The sequence below is a fragment of the Pseudophryne corroboree genome, chromosome 2 (genome assembly GCF_028390025.1).
Source record: "Pseudophryne corroboree isolate aPseCor3 chromosome 2, aPseCor3.hap2, whole genome shotgun sequence".
Classification (NCBI taxonomy): Eukaryota; Metazoa; Chordata; class Amphibia; order Anura; family Myobatrachidae; genus Pseudophryne; species Pseudophryne corroboree.
Genome location: NC_086445.1, coordinates 618,220,508 through 618,239,620, shown reverse-complemented (window position 1 = coordinate 618,239,620; position 19,113 = coordinate 618,220,508). Strand labels below are relative to the sequence as shown.

At 47.8% G+C, this 19,113-nt stretch overlaps 1 protein-coding gene across 1 annotated transcript in view; it reads left to right on the top strand.

Annotated features, from left to right (window-relative positions):
- Positions 1 to 18,390, top strand: part of LOC135004227 (NADH-cytochrome b5 reductase 1) — a 169,106-nt gene extending 150,716 nt beyond the window's left edge. Inside the window, exon 8 of the mRNA XM_063951794.1 lies at positions 18,128 to 18,390. Within this exon, the coding sequence (XP_063807864.1) occupies positions 18,128 to 18,300 (173 nt within the window). The 3' untranslated portion in view covers positions 18,301 to 18,390. The remainder of the gene's footprint in view (positions 1 to 18,127) is intronic.
- Positions 18,391 to 19,113: the final 723 nt, after the last annotated feature.

The following is a 19,113-nucleotide window of genomic DNA, read 5'->3' as shown; positions in this document are numbered from 1 at the left end:
CGACAAAAGGGGGAGGAGCTATGCCAGCGGGATAGTTCCTCTACTATCCACGCCACCAACTATTACCTTTAGTAATCAGGTGGCGAGCGGAGCGGAGTGAGCCCGCAAGGGTACTTTTCGGGTACCCTGTTCGGCCATAGCTCCTCCCCCATGTGACGTGTCTCCTCCCCTAGGTACGTCAGAATGTCCCTTCTGCCACTCCGATATTGTTAGGGTCTACTGCCCTGTGCTGCCACGTCGTCAAGGCAACCGGGAGACAAGTGCTAGCAGAGTAACCTGAGCGCAGCTGATACTCCGGTTCGGGTCTTTTGCTGTGCAGTGGTTACAGGCTCTGTGCACGGCAGGGGATCCGGTGCTGGTTTTTGTGCTCACAGTCTGTGAGGTCTGAGTGGGGCATGGACAGCACCTGCTATATAAGGCCTCTTCTCAGGTTAAGCAGATGCTGCTGAATCTTTGTTGGTTAGTCAGTTCCTGAAAGTTAGCCAGTACTGTGTAGCTTTGTATTTGTTGTTGCTTACTGCAAATAGGCCTGGGGATTTGGTACTACACTCTGCCAATCCAGACCTAGCAGTAAGACTGGAGTCAGTCGTTTAACTTGCTGGGGTTCTTTTGCTACTCTGTGAACTTAGCAAGTTTGCGGCTGTATTCTCAGATTTGCCTGCCTAAATCCTGTCTCACTGTGCAAGGTGTTTAGGTGTCAGTTTAGTGGCAGTAAGCTGAACCTGTGCACTGCAAGTGAGGATTAGGATTGTGGAGACTCTCCTTGTGTCTATCATTCCATCTCTGACCAAGGAGTTTACTGCCACACCCGTTGGTAACCCTTTAGGGTTTTGCTGTTGCCCTTAGCAACAGCATTTCGGGTTCTCTACGTATCAAAACACAACATCTTGCTTTTTCCATCTGAGCATTACTAATACTAGGGAGACAACCAGTTTCTTAGCCTCTGGGCTTCTCTGTTCACTTTGTGTTTATTTTGTTACCCTATCACCTTCTGTGTACGTAATGTCATATTCCCCAGTCTGTCTGTGAGTTCATTTGTTTTGCATCCCTATCCGTTCAGACACCAGTACATTCCTGCAGGCACTGGTGTGCATAACAGTCCAAACACCAGTACATTCCTGCAGGCACTGGTGTGCAAAACAGTTCAGACACCAGTACATTCCTGCAGGCACTGGTGTGCATAACAGATATAGACTCAACCGTTTTTGCACTGCCGCAGGACCCGGAACTCAGCAGCCAAAAGTTCGGGAGCCCCATCACACAGCCTGGTCCGGTGAGTGCCGCTGACCGCCTAACACCTTCCCACAGCCAAAAATGCGGGTGATGGAGCTGGGGGCAGCACACAGGATAGGCAGAAGGATATGTGGAGCAGGAGAGCCCAGACTCAGCGTCCTACTACATCGGCCTCACAGCCACGCCTCCCAGAAAACAAGATTATTGAGTACACTGTTGTACAGTTGTGCATACCTTCCAACTGTACCTTTTTATTAGGTACAGTACCTTTTTTTTTTGGTTGGTACCTATTTTTGGCTCTCCAAACTTCCATTGAAAGTATAGGGAAAGGGGCGTGGCCACGCCCCCTTTACCCGCGACCACGCCCCTTTTTATAATTTGTACCGATTTTTGTGTGTAAAATGTTGGAGGGCATGCAGTTGTGTAGGTGTATGGTGGAATATAAAAACTTAACACTCTTGTCCTAAGCAGTTGTTCAGCAATGAAGTTTCCTCTTTCTATCTCTATTACTGTATTTTTATTCATATTTCATATTTTTTTCTAATTTCATTCAGACTTGTTTTAGGACTCAGTTCCGGTCATTTGAATGTTTGGGTTGGTGGTCACTACTATGCTTTTTAGGCTGCTCATTTTATGGCTGCATCTAAACCATCTTTCCTGAGTCAGATAGTGTTCATTGGATTGGTTTTAAGAAGAGTATGCTTTTGAATTCCTTTGAGACACGATTGGTAGAGGCTGTTGGCAAGTTTTGCCTAACTAGAGATTTGATTATTCACCTTGGAAGAAATGACCTTAGAAAAACAACAACTTGAGGTACTGTTGAAAATCTTAGGTCCTAACAGCTTTTCCATCCTGTAAAGTGGTATGGTCATTCTTTCTCTCTAGGCTTGTCTAGTGAGACTTTGCCCCTATTCATGAGGCCCATGAAAATGTTAATGTGGTGTTTCAAGTATTTTGTTGTCCAACGGTGGTTATGTGGTTCAATGCACTTTAATATATTTTTGTTACAATTATTTATATAGTGATGGTGTCCACTTAAGTAAGGATGGGTTTTCATTATTTGTTAAGGATATGTTTAGAGTTATTTTTCAGGTGTAGGGTAGCATATGAAGGTGGTTTGGCAGTAGCCAGCACCTTATTGTGGTGGGATACGAAGGGAAATCATCAGGTGCAATAATTTACTGTTTGGGTGCTCTCACCTTCAGTGACTGCTCGGATTGGTTGCACAGAGGGACAGTCAAGTTCGAAGGTATAGTTGAATACTCTTTTGTGTTTATACACACGCACAACACTTATCAGCTGATAGAAGGTTTAAGGATTGGAAGACAGACAAGCTGACACCACTCATCCTCTTTCCTAGGCAGCTGCAGATTTCCCTACTCCCAGAGATGTGTGCTTGGCACTGATGACGGGTGTAGTACCCCTGATGACATAAGAGGACATTAACACACAATTGATCTGTTGATCTACTCCTGTCTGAATTTTCCACCTTCATTTTTTGCACACAGCATAGTGAAGAGGCTGGAGATACTGTAGAATATCTCTTTCATACTTAAAAATGTGAATATAAATTATATTTGATATTTTTTGGTTCTATTTCAGCCTTTTTAAGGTCATAAATGCATGCATATTTCTACAATTTTAGGCCACATGACTCCTCACCCTAGTGACTATTGGGTCTATTTAGTAACTCTGCTGATAAAGCATACCAAATTATCGGCAGTGTTTATACAGTTTCACTGTTCTCCTTTCTCCATATTTACATTAATAAGCGTGCCGGGACAGTCCATGCATTATTGCATTGTCCCGGTAAAAAGATAACGTGAAAAATGCGAAGATGTCAGCTGCCCTTCGATCTGAAAGGTAAAGGGCCCCATACACTAGACCGATAATGCCCGATTTCAGCCCAATTCAGGCATTTGGCCTGATATATTTGGTGAAATCGGGCATTTTCTGTGTGCTTTACTCTCGATCCGATTCGATGCGCGTTCCCGTGTGCATCGGATCGGATCCCCTAGATCTGACATATCACGAGTGCTGCACTCGTTATATGTCGGATCCCGCAGTAAATGGATGGGGAAATAAAAGATATATTGTATGTAAAAAAAACTGCATACGATACATCTAATACTATCCTGCTAACGGGGAGGCTGTCAGGAGGTTGGAGGAAATCTTATATGACATGACGGACCGTCATGTCGTATAAGTGTATGGGACCCTTAATGCTTTAACTCAATCAGAGCAGCTGGACAGCTCCCTATTCCTGGGTTGCTTGGAAAACCATGGACGAATAGGAGCTCAAACCAAGTTTGCTGCTGCTGCCATGGGGAGTGAAGTGGGATGGGCACTGAAGGTGCTGGCGGGGAGTGCTATGGGATGGGCATTGAAGCAAGCAGGTGGGGAGTGCTATGAGTTGGTTATTAAAGTGGGGAGTGCTGTGAGGTGGATAGTGAAGTAAGAATGCTGTGAGGTGGACAGTGAAGGGGAGGAGGTGTGCTGTGAGGTGGACAGTGAAGGGAGGGTGTGCTGTGAGGTAGACAGTAAAGGGGAGGAGGTGTGCTGTAAGGTAGACAGTGAAGGGGAGGAGGTGTGCTGTGAGGTAGACAGTGAAGGGTAGGAGGTGTGCTGTGAGGTGGACAGTGAAGGGGAGGTGTGCTGTGAGGTGGACAGTGAAGGGGAGGAGGTGTGCTGTAAGGTAGACAGTGAAGACGAGGAGGTGTGCTGTGAGGTAGACAGTGAAGGGGAGGTGTGCTGTAAGGTAGACAGTGAAGGGGAGGAGTGCTGTAAGGTAGACAGTGAAGGTGAGGAGGTGTGCTGTAAGGTAGACAGTGAAGAGGAGGAGGTGTGCTGTGAGGTGGACAGTGAAGAGGAGGAGGTGTGCTGTGAGGTGGACAGTGAAGGGGAGGAGGTGTGCTGTGAGGTGGACAGTGAAGGGTAGGAGGTGTGCTGTGAGGTAGACAGTGAAGGGTAGGAGGTGTGCTGTGAGGTGGACAGTGAAGGGGAGGAGGTGTGCTGTGAGGTGGACAGTGAAGGGAGGGTGTGCTGTGAGGTGGACAGTGAAGGGCAGGAGGTGTGCTGTAAGGTAGACTGTGAAGGGGAGGAGGTGTGCTGTAAGGTAGACAGTGAAGACGAGGAGGTGTGCTGTGAGGTGGACAGTGAAGAGGAGGAGGTGTGCTGTAAGGTAGACAGTGAAGACGAGGAGGTGTGCTGTGAGGTAGACAGTGAAGGGGAGGAGGTGTGCTGTGAGGTGGACAGTGAAGGGGAGGTGTGCTGTAATGTGGACAGTGAAGGGGAGGAGTTTTGCTGTAAGGTAGACAGTGAAGGGTAGGAGGTGTGCTGTGAGATGGACAGTGAAGGGGAGGTGTGCTGTAAGGTGGACAGTGAAGGGGAGGAGGTGTGCTATAAGGTAGACAGTGAAAGGGAGGAGGTGTGCTGTAAGGTAGACAGTGAAGGCGAGGAGGTGTGCTATGAGGTAGACAGTGAAGGGTAGGAGGTGTGCTGTGAGGTGGACAGTGAAGGGGAGGTGTGCTGTAAGGTGGACAGTGAAGGGGAAGAGGTGTTCTGTAAGGTAGACAGTGAAGGCGAGGAGGTGTGCTGTAAGGTAGACAGTGAAGGGGAGGAGGTGTGCTGTGAGGTAGACAGTGAAGGGGAGGAGGTGTGTTGTGAGGTAGACAGTGAAGGGGAGGAGGTGTGCTGTGAGGTGGACAGTGAAGGGGAGGTGTGCTGTGAGGTGGACAGTGAAGGGGAGGTGGTGTGCTGTAAGGTAGACAGTGAAGACAAGGAAGTGTGCTGTGAGGTAGACAGTGAAGGGGAGGAAGTGTGCTGTGAAGTGGACAGTGAAGGGGAGGTGTGCTATAAGGTGGACAGTGAAGGGGAGGAGGTGTGCAGTGAGGTGGACAGTGAAGGGGAGGTGTGCTATAAGATGGACAGTGAAGGGGAGGAGATGTGCTGTCTGAAGTGCCTCAGGACCGGCATATCAGCAGGTGAATTTGGAGGAGCACGCATCATTATCTGGATCCCATGGAAAAGTAAGGACAGCTGCAGTACCTGCATATTCCTTCATATCACTGACTGTGAGACTTCTGTTACATCACCAAATGGAGCTATAAGCATACCTTTGTGGGGGGGGTTTCAATGTTTCTCTTGTTGTTTGCACAATACACTTAGGTATGGCTACTTAAATAACTAAAATACACAATCATTTACACATAGGGGGTCATTCCGAGTTGTTCGCTCGTTGCCGATTTTCGCTATACTGCGATTAGTCGCTTACTGCGCATGGTACGCAGAGCGCATGCGCTTAGTTATTTCACTAAAAACTTAGCTGTTTTGCTGTAGCGTCTGCGGCGCTTTTCAGTCGCACTGGTGTTCGGTAAATAATTGACAGGAAAGGGGCGTTTCTGGGTGGTAACTCAGCGCTTTCCCGGCGTTGGCTAAAAAACGCAGGCGTGTCAGTGAAAAACGTGGGAGTGTCTGGAGAAACGGGGGAGTGGCTGGCCGAACGCAGGGCGTGTTTGTGACGTCAAACCAGAAACGAAATGGGCTGAGCTGATCGCAGTGTAGGAGTAAGTCTCGAGCTACTCAGAAACTGCTAAGAATTTTCTATTCGCAATTCTGCTAATCTTTCGTTCGCTATTCTGCTATGCTAAAATACACTCCCAGAGGGCGGCGGCCTAGCGTGTGCAATGCTGCTAAAAGCAGCTAGCGTGCGAACAACCCGGAATGACCCCCATAGTTATCCATTAGCTCTTCCATCATCCTACATGTGGTTATTAAATGGCGAAGACTGCATTTAAGGGGGGGACGCTTTGACATGGACAGTACGGATGGAGGTGCAGAGAGATGTGCAGTGAAGGGGCCAGTGGGAGTGCTATCAGATGGACATTAAAGGGCCTGTCAAAGGGGTGGGTCAGGTGGTTACTGAAGGGGCCAGGGAGTGATGTGAGGTGGACAGTGAAAGAGAGGGCAGATCTGTGAGATAAACTTTGTAGGGGGGTGCTGTGAGGTGTCCATTGAAGGTGGCAGGAAGTGCTGTGAGGGTTTCAGAGAGAGTGTAGTGCTGTGAGGGGATCAGTGAGGGCTGAGGTGAACAGTAAGTGCTGTTAGTGGGGCAGTGAGGGGGTCAGTGTGCACTGTGGTAGGCAGTGAGAGAACTGTGAGGGGATTATTTAGGGAGAGGGTCAGTGAAAATGGCAGTGAGTGCTGTGAGGGTTCAGTGAGTGCTCTGAGGTGGAAAGTGAGTGCTGTTGGGGGGGCAGTGAGTGAGCTGTGAGGAGGTCAGTGCTGTGAGGGGGCTAATGAGTGCTGAGGTGGAGAGTAGGTGCTGTTAATGGTGAAGTGAGGGGGTCGGTGTGTGCTTTGGTAAGGAGTGACTGAGCTGTGAGGGGGTCATTTAAAAAAAGGGTCAGTGAAAAGGACTGTGAGTGCGAACAGTAAGTGCTGTTAGTGGGGCAGTGTGGGAGTCAGTGTGTGCTGTGGTAGGTCGTGTGCACTGTGAGGGGGTCATTTAGGGACAGATGTACTAAGCTTTAAAAAGTGATAAAGTGGAGAGTGATTAACTACAAGCCAATAAGCTCCCGTCATAGCCTGTGACATGGCAGTTAGGAGCTGATACTTTATCGCTCTCCACTTCATCACTTTTCAAGGCTTAGTACATCTTCCCCTCAGGGAGAGGGTCAGTGAAAAATGCAGTGAGTGCTGTGAGGGGCTCAGTGAGTGCTATTGTTGTACCCGCCTAGACAGGTACGGTACCTAGGTAGTATGTTCGAACCCTTTTCTACAATACCCAATTCACTACTGTTGTCTGGGACAATTAACTACACACTGTGTAACAATGAACTTTTTATTATTCTGGAACGAAGAACTTCAGAAATCGTGGGCCTGTAATTACTTAACTGTTTTTGGTTAAACTGTGTAACTTTCACTCCTCTATCTTATCACTATATAACACATTTGAGAATAAACTGTAAACTGGTGGTCATTCCGAGTTGTTCGCTCAGTCATTTTTTTCGCATCGCAGCGATTTTCCGCTTATTGCGCATGCGCAATGTTCGCACTGCGACTGCGCCAAGTAAATTTGCTATGAAGATTGGTATTTTACTCACGGCATTACGAGGTTTTTTCTTCGTTCTGGTGATCGTAATGTGATTGACAGGAAGTGGGTGTTTCTGGGCGGAAACTGGCCGTTTTATGGGAGTGTGTGAAAAAATGCTACCGTTTCTGGGAAAAACGCGGGAGTGGCTGGAGAAACGGAGGAGTGTCTGGGCGAACGCTGGGTGTGTTTGTGATGTCAAACCAGGAACGACAAGCACTGAACTGATCGCACTGGAAGAGTAAGTCTCGAGCTACTCAGAAACTGCAAAGAAATTTCTATTCGCAATTTTGAGAACCTTTCGTTCGCAATTTTGATAAGCTAATATTCACTCCCAGTAGGCGGCGGCTTAGCGTGTGCAATGCTGCTAAAAGCAGCTTGCGAGCAAACAAATCGGAATCACCCCCACTATGCATGTTATTATACAATCAGTACGACTACAGTTTCTAAACCCTATACGGTACCGTGTATAACCCCGCTAGTTCCCCCTTAATGTTCAGCTGATCAATGTAATGTTGGTGCACGGTGGGTACCTTTTCCTGGCTCGTTCCTCTGTAAATATTTAAAGTGTGACAAGTCACCTGTCATGCTGAAAGTCGAAAGGTGAGTAATGGGCTCAGCATGGAGGGGTTACATCACTGGGTTACATCACTGTCCAACTAGGGGCTTAATCAGTGGGTTATCAGTTAACCTCGTCAGGCAAATCCGACTACCAAATTCAATTGTTCCCGCCTGGCATGCGGTCCTGGCTACAGGTTAGTGCTGATCCTTGGGCTGATCCTGAGGGATAACTACTCTGCACAGGTGAGTCTGTTAACTGGTCATTGTGCCTAGTCTGTAGCTGCTCCTGCCAAGTCGAACCTTGTAGCTGATCCCTCGTACTCCTCCTCCTACCGCTGTGCAGCTATTCTCTCGCTCTATACACTGTGCTGGCTGTGCGTAGAAGGGCTACCACTTTCCAAATATTTGTGTATACTGAAGGAGTATTATGCAGCTCTAATACCTCTTGGCCTCTAGTTTTGCCTCTCTTACGTAAGAAGAAACTGTAGCTGTCCCTACGAGAGCGCTATATGATCAGTTCAGACAGGAACCTGTGAGTCAATTTCTAAGCAGCGCTCTCTGGCTGGACTATGCCCACTGGCTTAAACTGATGGTTTGGTGTAGGCAGGATAGTGACAGGCTGTGCTGCGTGTGGAGCTTTAACTAACCTGCTGCTGGTGTAGCCCTTGTGGCGAGGTGATTGCAGCCTTTAAGATTGGAAGGGTCCCTTCACTGAGGGGGCCTCCCCCTCACGGATGCTCAGCAGGGTTGGTCCGCCCTTGTTCCGCCCTTAGACCGCCTCCGGCAAAGTTCTTTGTTGTAGTGGCCGCTCTGCTGCCTCTCTGGACGAACTTCGCCTCGATCCCCACCTACTCCGGAGCTGCGGCCGGCCCCTTCCATGCTGGCTTAGGGACGGGCTGTCGGGAGCGCTTCAGAGGGTCAAGTCCCGCTGATCACTGCACCTGCTGCCGGAATCACCTGAGCTGCCTTCATACACTGTCTGGTCCTAAGGCACAGCCCACAATCCGGTAAGGGCGCTGATTCCCACCGCAGTCCGGTTTTCTCCGTAGTCCCGTGTCGTCCTTTCTCTCCTCAGGCTAAGCTGATCGTGCTCCTCCCCTAACGGTCCCAAATGCCAGCTCATGAGCCCCCTTCTTCCTCCAGTACAACGGGGACGGCGTGCGGGTGACAGTTCTGATCACCACACGCTGGCCTTATAGCTGCTGCTCCAAACCCCATATTCACTTATAAGCAACCCATTTTATGAATCGTCCCATATGCAGTTCCTCTGTTTGCCCCTCCGAACAGCACGGGGTCCATGTTTGGGGCTATTAGGTTCAACTGTTTTTGCAGGGTTATCACATTCCTCCTCGTTGAAGTATTGCATGTCCTCAGGCAAGGCCAAATATAACATGGCTAACAGTAGCATATATCTTATATAAATAAACATCGTCATAGCAACTACCTTCTTTTCTCTTTCTTATACTTCTAACATGTAATTACTTACAACATACGGTATTGTGTATTTTTACAAACACTCTATAATTGTCTAAATCGAATGGGTTTGATTCCCCTGGTACTTCTAACGGACCTTCTTATCCCAGTCCCCGGACTGGTTTCAACAGTCTGGTCACCCATTTCCTTAGACTCTATTTCGTTCCCTGGTAGGGGTGGATACTGAGCTTGATGAGCCCCTCCCACCCATAAGTTAAATGTGATGGGCCCCCCCATAAATAGCAGAAGATCAACTGGGTCAAGTAAAGGATAATTAGTAGATCCCTCCCAATTTTCTGCAATAGGGGTGACTTCATTTGGAGCAGTCTCTTGTTCCATTCGGGATACACATATTTTGATCTGGTTCTGGTGCACCATTATCGGAGCGACACCCGTCTCTCATTCTTTCGTTATCCCATAGACGACCGTGTCTGGAGTTGGCAGGTGAGTCACTATATAGTGCACAAGTTCCCATTTTTGGTCTAGTTTGTTATTACGCTGATTATTCTTTTTCCAGACCCGATCCCCAATTTCCAAGGGTTCCGCATAAGCATCTTTATTGTAGTAACTCTTTTGCCTCTGATGCACCCCCTCCATTCTTTGTTCTACCACTTTACTAGCCTCCTCAATTCTGCGTCGATGTTCCACGACCCAGTTAGTCCGTGGAATTATGGTATCGTGCGGAATTGTGTTTAGTTCCAAATCCACAGGAAGTTTGCCTAGTCTTCCGAACAAGAGATAGTATGGGGTATATCCGGTGGACCCCTGCTCCATATTGTTATAAAGGTAGGTGAGTTCTGGTAATAACCGAGGCCAATTCAACCGTTGTGGCATCGGGATAGAGCGAAGCATTTCTATCAGGCTTTGATTTGCTCTTTCACATAAACCATTACCCTGGGGGTGATACGGGGTTGTCCGGAGCTTTTTACACCCGTATGTTTGACACAACTCAGCAAATAACAGGGACTCAAAAGCTGGGCCTTGATCGGTTAATAGCTGCTCCGGATATCCATAAGGTCGAACAAAATTTTTCAGGAATGCCTCAGCAGTGGTTTTAGCGGTTATATCTCGGACTGGCACGGCTACTGCAAATTTGGAATAGTGGTCGATGATCATCAATGCGTATTGATATCCAGCATGGCTATTTCCTAATTTGACATGATCTAGAGCCACAATGTCCAGCGGGCGTTGGCTTTGGATGGGGTGCAGTGGCGCTTTCTGTCCCGGTTGGACGTTCCTCTTTACTGTGCACCAAGGGCACTCTTCCACCCATTCTTCAACGTCAGCTCACAAGCCAACCCAAATGAATCTTTTCCGGATAGCCGTTTCCGTCTTTTTCACTCCAAAGTGCCCCGATCGGTTGTGATATACCTGAAGAATTAGGTTTTTCTTCTGACGTGGCACTATCATTTTACTGACGGCGTAGTGGGTACTTGAGTCTATGCTGATGCGAACCATGATCCCTTGCGTGAAACTAATCCGGTCTCGGTGCCTGAGTAACTGCACCAGTTCAGTGTCCGCTTCTTGCCATTCGGATTTACTTAGAAACTCTCCAGCAGAAACAATCTGATTGAGCTTCTGGAGTGTTGGGCTCTCATGCTGAATCTGTTTCCAGTCTATGCCTTGCTTGGTCGAGATGTCATCAATACCTTCAGAGATGACGACGACGTCTGTGTTGTTAATTAGAACAGCCCCTTGCCTGTTTGTCTATGGAACAAATGTAGGAATTTCTACCTCTTCCCAATGGTCTTCTTGCTCCTCTTCCATTCTCCCAGGCAGACGAGAGAGAGCATTGGCATTACCGTTAGATCATCCTCTACTGAACTTGATGCGATACTGGAAGTTCGCTAGCCGAGACATCCATCTTTGCTCCAATGCCCCCAACCGGGCGGTCTGCAGGTGGGCTAGCGGATTGTTATCTGTATATATAACGCAAGGTGTGGCAGCCAAATAATCTTTACATTTTTCCATAACAGCCCAAATCAACGCAAGCAACTCTAATTTAAAGGTGCTATAGTTATCGTCATTTCTTTCAGTCTTTCGCAGGCCCCTACTCGCGTAAGCAATTACCCGTTCCTTCCCTTCTTGATCCTGGGCTAGTACAGCTCCTAAACCCTAGTTACTGGCATCTGTATACACCTTAAAGGAGAGCTCATAATTAGGATAAGCCAACAACGGGGCTCTTATCAGCAGCTCTTTCAATTTCTTAAATGCCTCGTCCTGACGTGTGGTCCAGTGGACAGCAACATTTTCCCGTGGCTCATGCTCTGGCCCACCTCGTAACAGTTCATGCAGTGGGGCTGCAATCTTTGCGAAACTGACTATAAACCGCCTGTAATAGCCCACAAATCCAAGGAAGCGTCTCACATCCCGGACGGTTACCGGAGTAGGCCAGTCTCTGACTGCTCTCACCTTTTCGGGATCAGGCTCCACCCCCTTGGAACCGACAATATGGCCCAGATATTGCACACTCGACTTAAGTAGGTGACACTTGGACGGCTTTAGCTTGAATCCGTAGTCAGCAAGCCGAGCAAAAACTTCCTCCAGGTGGTGCAGATGTTCTTGATAGTTCTTGGAGAACACGATAATGTCCTCTAAATAAAGGAGGAGCATATCAAAATTGCGGTGCCCCAAGCAATGTTCCATCACACGTTGGAAAGTAGCGGGTGCATTGCGCACAACCAAAACGGCATCCTATCGAATTCAAATAACCCCATTGGGGTGGTAAAAGCGGTTTTTTTCTGTCCACTGGGGCCACGGGAATTTGCCAATAACCGCTGGTTAGATCCAATGTGGAGAAATATGCTGCGGATCTCAAAGCAGCCAATGACTCTTCTATCCGGAGCAATGGGTAGGCATCCCTGTGTGTAACCGCATTCAATTTTTGATAATCGACGCAAAAGCGTAAGCTCCCGTCCTTCTTCTTGACCAGAACAAGTGGAGCCGCCTATGGACTGTGGCTATCTCTCACTACTCCTGATGCTCTCATTTCCTCCAGCATCTTCTTTACTGGCTGGTACAATGCTGGTGGGATAGGGCGATGACGTTCCCGGATAGGGCTAGCAGCCCCAGTGGGTATATGATGGTGAATTCATTTGGCATATCCAAAATCGGACGGAGTCTTACTGAATGTCTTTTCATTCCTTTGAACTATTTGGAGGGCCCCTTCTACATCCTCCTTCGGGGTACTATCATCCCCAATGTTTATTTCATTCCACCAGGGGGTTTCCGTGCATCCCCTGGGAGATTCTTCTGCCATTAAATACCTGTTGAGCCGCCATACCTTCCTTGGAAAGTGACCTGGAAGACCTTGGCGATTGGTTGATATCTGTATAACCTAATTGGATTATTGTGAGGGTTCAGGATTCGAACTGGCACTCTCCCTTGGGTTACTAGGGCTAGAGTCCTGGCTACAGCAAAGGCACCCGTCTGGCACTCGTCAGTCCTTTCAACGATGGCTTCATAGTTTTGCCCACGGGGTCCTATTCTAGTTTTACACCAGACTACGTTTTCGGAATTCGGGGGTAACGTAATGGTTCGTTGTTCCGCTATCCTAGCAGTTCCTACTTCCCCACTGTTGCTGGTAAAGCGTTGTTGACTTCGAAGATGGCTGATGGTCTGTTGCAACGCTCGCCTCTCAGAACAGGTGCTGGTGCGTAATTCCTGTTTTAGCACTGTGATTAGCTCCTCGGGACAACTTCTTAGGACATTCATTCCGACTATTACAGGTGGCAAACCTCTGTCTTTGAGATTGGTGATGAGGCAACCTTGTTTGGACAACTGGGCTTGGCCTATCTTTATCTCAGCTTCCCAGTAGCCTCTACACTCTATGCCCTGACCATTGCTTGCTAGTAAATTCAAAAAGGCTGGTGGTGGTGAACTCATTTCTTCCTCTGTCCAGTGTCGCGCAAATTCCGCCCATTGTACTGTCGTAACTTGGGATCCTGTATCTAATAGAGCGGGCATGGTGACCCCGTTGATCTCGATCTCAATAGAGGGGCATTGGCCCACATATTGAAGCCACCATTCTCGAGGCGAGGGACCTATTGATGAGAGCTCTCCCGAGGGGTGGTCCCTGACCTCGGGATCTCTGTGTTTAAAGGCTCGGGTTGTTGACAATTACGTTCTATATGACCACTTCTCTGACAGCGCCGGCATATTGGCCTGCCTTGTTCATCAAATTGATCCGTGGGTCGACGGCGGGAAGTCTGAAGCATATCTCCTCTATTGCCATACCAAGGCCTTCTTTCCCCCTGCCAACCTTGCCCCTGTAAATTAGATGTTTCCTTCAAGACTTTGAGTTCTCGACACAGGTCGGTCATTCCTTGGGTCAGGTCGTCAATCTGCCCATTCATCACATTCTGTGGATCTTCCGCAACTGTTGACTGACTCCTTTGTACCGCCGCCTCTGAGGTTACAGCAGAAGGTCCTTGCAAAGTAGTATCCCCTAGAATTTTTATTGCTAACTCTTTAAATTCCTGGAAGCTGCAAGCCGTTTCTTGTCGTCGTAACATCTTAAGTTGGCCTTTTGTGTGATCATTATAAATTCCATCTATAAACTGATTTATGAGGGTGTCATCCTCTTGCATTATTTCCGTGGGTTCACACAGCATAACAGCTTGTAATGCCTTTTGTAATTCAGTAGCAAACTCACGTAATCCTTCTTGGGGCTGCTGTTTCCTAGCGTAGAAACGAGTCTTCAGCTCCGACAAAGTCTTGGCGTCATATATTCTGGCTAGTTTCTCCAATATTTCCTTTGCGGTTTTCCTCTGACTGACGGGCCACGACTTTACTTCTCGCCGGGCCAGACCTTTCAACTGCCCGATGATTATCTCTATCTTTTGAGACTCATTTAGTGGGTATAAACGGAACATGGCTTCAATCTGATCTTTAAAGTCCCTAAATTCCTTAGATCTCGTGGAGGGAACATCCCCCGAATAGGTGAGAAGCCACGGTGCGCCAAAATAATATGGCATAGTAATAGGTGCAGATGTGGACATAGCGGACCCCTCCCTGTTGGGCATTTCCCCTAAACCTGCCTGGGCCTGATCATCCCCTTGAGACATCTTGCTCTAACCAATGGGGTATAACCCTAGCTTTTGTTTGTATCCTGTTCGTGACGCCACGTGTTGTACCCGCCTAGACAAGTACGGTACCTAGGTAGTATGTTCGACCCCTTTTCTACAATACCCAATTCACTACTGTTGTCTGGGACAATTAACTACACACTGTGTAACAATGAACTTTTTATTATTCTGGAACGAAGAACTTCAGAAATCGTGAGCCTGTAATTACTTAACTGTTTTTGGTTAAACTGTGTAACTTTCACTCCTCTATCTTATCACTATATAACACATTTGAGAATAAACTCTATACTATGCATGTTGTTACACAATCAGTACGACTACAGTTTCTCAACCATACACGGTACCGTGTATAACCACGCTAGTTCCCCCTTAATGTTCAGCTGATCAATGTAATGTTGGTGCACGGTGGGTACCTTTTCCTGGCTCGTTCCTCGGTAAATATTTAAAGTTTGACAAGTCACCTGTCATGCTGAGAGTCGAAAGGTGAGTAATGGGCTCAGCGTGGAGGGGTTACATCACTGTCCAACTAGGGGCTTAATCAGTGGGTTATCGGTTAACCTCGTCAGGCAAATCCGACTACTAAATTCAATTGTTCCCGCCTGGCATGCGGTCCTGGCTACAGGTTAGTGCTGATCCTAGGGCTGATCCTGAGGGATAACTACTCTGTGCAGGTGAGTCTGTTAACTGGTCTTTGTGCCTAGTCTGTAGCTGCTCCTGCCAAGTCGAACCTTGTAGCTGATCCCTCGTACTCCTCCTCCTACCGCTGTGCAGCTATTCTCTCGCTCTATACACTGTGCTGGCTGAGCGTAGAAGGGCTACCACTTTCCAAATATTTGTGTATACTGAAGGAGTATTATGCAGCTCTAATAACTCTTGGCCTCTAGTTTTGCCTCTATTACGTGAGAAGAAACTGTAGCTGTCCCTACGAGAGCGCTATATGATCAGTTCAGGCAGGAACCTGTGAGTCAATTTCTAAGCAGCGCTCTCTGGCTGGACTATGCCCACTGGCTTAAACTGATGGTTTGGTGTAGGCAGGATAGTGACAGGCTGTGCTGCGTGTGGAGCTTTTACTAACCTGCTGCTGGTGTAGCCCTTGTGGCGAGGTGATTGCAGCCTTTAAGAATGGAAGGGTCCCTTCGCTGAGGGGGCCTCCCCCTCACAGATGCTCAGCAGGGTTGGTCCGCCCTTGTTCCGCCCTTAGACCGCCTCCGGCCAAGTTCTTTGTTGTAGTGGCCGCTCTGCTGCCTCTCTGGACGAACTCCGCCTCGATCCCCACCTACTCCGGAGCTGCGGCCAGCCCCTTCTATGCTAGCTTAGGGATGGGCTGTCGGGAGCGCTTCAGAGGGTCAGGTCCCGCTGATCACTGCACCTGCTGCCGGAATCACCCGAGCTGCCTTCACACACTGTCTGGTCCTAAGGCACAGCCCACAATCCGGTAAGGGCGCTGATTCCCACCGCAGTCCGGTCTTCTCCGTAGTCCCGTGTCGTCCTCTCTCTCCTCAGGCTAAGCTGATCGTGCTCCTCCCCTAACGGTCCCAACTGCCAGCTCACGAGCCCCCTTCTTCCTCCAGTACAATGGGGACGGCGTGCGGGTGACAGTTCTGATCACCACACGCTGGCCTTATAGCTGCTGCTCCAAACCCTATATTTACTTATAAGCAGCCCATTTTATAAATCGTCCCATATGCAGTTCCTCTGTTTGCCCTCCGAACAGCACAGGGTCCATGTTTGGGGCTATTAGGTTCAACTGTTTTTGCAGGGTTATCACACTATGAAGTAGGCAGTGATTGCTGGGGGGGGGGGGGGGGGGGCAGTGAGTGAACTGTGAGGAGGTTACTGAGTGCTGTGGGTACCAACCATTCAGCTCTTGCCATGTCACAGGCTCTGTTTGAAAAATGACAGGAGCTGGTTGGTTGGTAGTTTATCACCCTCCCTTTTATCGCTCTCCAATCGATGCATCTCACCCAATGTATGTTGTGAAGACCTCAATGTTATATGGAAGGAGCTGGCAGTGAGAGAGTGTTATGGAGGGGATAATGAGAGACAGTTATGGAGGGAGCAATCAGGGATATATGCAGGGAGGACTAGATGACACAGAAGGTAGATGTGCAGGCTAAAAGTTGCCAGCCAGCTGTTAGCTCACACCTTAATCAGTTTCAGTATGTTTACAAATGTAATGAATTTTGTTACATTTTATTGATGTCTGACTTGTGATATACAGATGGAGCCACGCTCATCTGAGGTGGCTCCATCGTAGGTGTGCATTCCCGGCGTGACTAGGCGATCCGTCTGCCTAGCTACGCCGGGAGTGCACAGAGACGTTACCATTGTGAGCGTCTCCATCCGTACGCGCGGCGGTAGCATGGCTCCATCTGTACATCCTGACACTTCACTGACAGTGACATTATGACAGGGGGACCACACTACAGGATTCTCTAATAATAGAGGGAACAAATCCAGTCTGCTATACCTGGGACTGAGTTTTCCACTTTAACAGGGACACTTCATGCTCATCACCCCCTCCCCTCTGGCACTGTGGGGGCATATCTAGCACTGTGGTGGCATCTGTATCTGTCACTGTGGGGGCATATCTAGGACTCTGGGGGCATGTGTATCTGGCAAAGGGGGGGCATATCTGGCACTGAAGGGGCATATCTGGCACTCTGGAGGAATATGTATATCTGGCACTGTGGGGACATATCTAGCACTGTGGGGGCATGTGTATCTGGCACTGTGGAGGCATTATCTAGCATTGTAGGGGCATGTGTATCTGGCACTGTGGGGGCATATCTGGCACTGTGGGGGCATATCTGGCACTCGGGGCATGTCTATCTGGCAAATTGGGGACATATCTGGCACTCTGGGGGCATATGTGTATCTGGCACTGTGGGGGCATATGTAGCACTGTGGGGGCATGTGTTTCTGGCACTGGGGGTGCATATCTGGCACTGGGGTCATATCTGGCACTCTGGGGGCATATCTGGCACTCTGGGGGTATGGGTATCTGGCACTGTGGGGGCATATCTGGCACTGAAGGGGCATATTTGGCACTCTAGGGGCATGTGTATCTGGCAAAGTGGGGTCATATCTGGAGTGTTTGGACATATCTGGCACTGTGGGGGCATATGTGTATCTGGCACTGTGTGGGCATTTGTGCATCTGGCACTGTAGGAGCATATCTGGCACGGTGGGGGCGTATCTGGCCCTGTGGGGGCGTATGTGTATCTGGCACTATTGGGGTCAGATGTGTATCTGCCCCCCATATGTGTATCATGCCCCCATTTTCATTGGCCACACCCCATGTGGCATTTGACCACACCCAATTTTGGCGCGCGCACGCAGCACCTATAATACATTTTTTCTACTTGCACCACTGATTAAGTGTGTACCCATGTGTAATTGCATGGTGTGTATATATGTAAGATTGTAATTGGGTTATTTGATGCAAACACGGTGTGTAACCCACCTTAGTTATTCTGCAAGGCATAATGTAGAATTCTCTGCAAGGTAAATGTTATCATTTGGTTCCGTGGACAGTAAGTGAGCTTACATGACATGTAATAATCAAACGATAGCCAATGAATGCTAATTTTGGTTAGAATAAAAAGTGGTAAGCATGACTTGGCAAGGTGTGATAATTACTGGATTACTAACATTTCTCTCTTTCTGTGCTGGTGCTTAGAATGGGAATACAGCCAAGGTTATATTGATTCCAAGATGATCCAAGCGCATCTACCTTCTCCTGCTGATGACATCCTCATTTTACTCTGCGGTCCTCCTGCCATGATAACACTGGCTTGTAAACCCAGTCTGGACTTTTTAGGATATCAAGAAAATATGTATTTTGTTTACTAAGTATGTTTTGTTTTATATATTCATTTTTATTTTGACCTTGTCATTACATAATCAGTTACTGCATTTCTGTCCAGCTGAACTTCTTTACTTTTCTGATCGTTAGGTGTTAGGTGATATTGCAAATAAAGTATGTATGTTAGAATCATCAACCACAAAAGGGGCCTCTGATTTAGCATTAACAGACATTCAATGCGTTTCCTTATGAGATATCATTTCCAAGGGACATTTAACATGTTCTGTAAAATCTCTAACATACCCACATTTATTATTTACTGACATAATATAATCAGATTATGCCGTGCAGTTAGTATATCTGGAGATGCAGCCAAGTCTAATAGGTTTGCAGCTCCAGGGTATGTGTTACTGACACATACACTCGTACACTTGCCCGTCCCTGTTCTGCTCCCAGGTGTGAACGGCTACAATTTGAAAATATTCTGAAATCTAGATATGGGTGCATTTGTGTAAACGTGTACAACAGGTAAATGCATATTTTTAATCTGTGTGAATGGAATTATGCTCAACTGTAATATAATTGCACTACTTTATCTCACAGGTGGAAACTATTACATAAACACAGGACCGTGGATCTACAGTTACACAGTAATTGTTGTATGTGATATTATTTTGGATGGATTACGCTATAAACAAAAGTTATGGGACAGTACTCAATAGTTCTGGGAAGTTTCATTCCTTTGTGTGGTTTGCACATTCTGTTGTGTTTGGGTTTCCTCTAGGCAGTCTGATTTAGTTCCACAGTCTAAATACATATTTATAAGCTAAATGGCTGAAAATGTACCCTAGTGGGTGTAA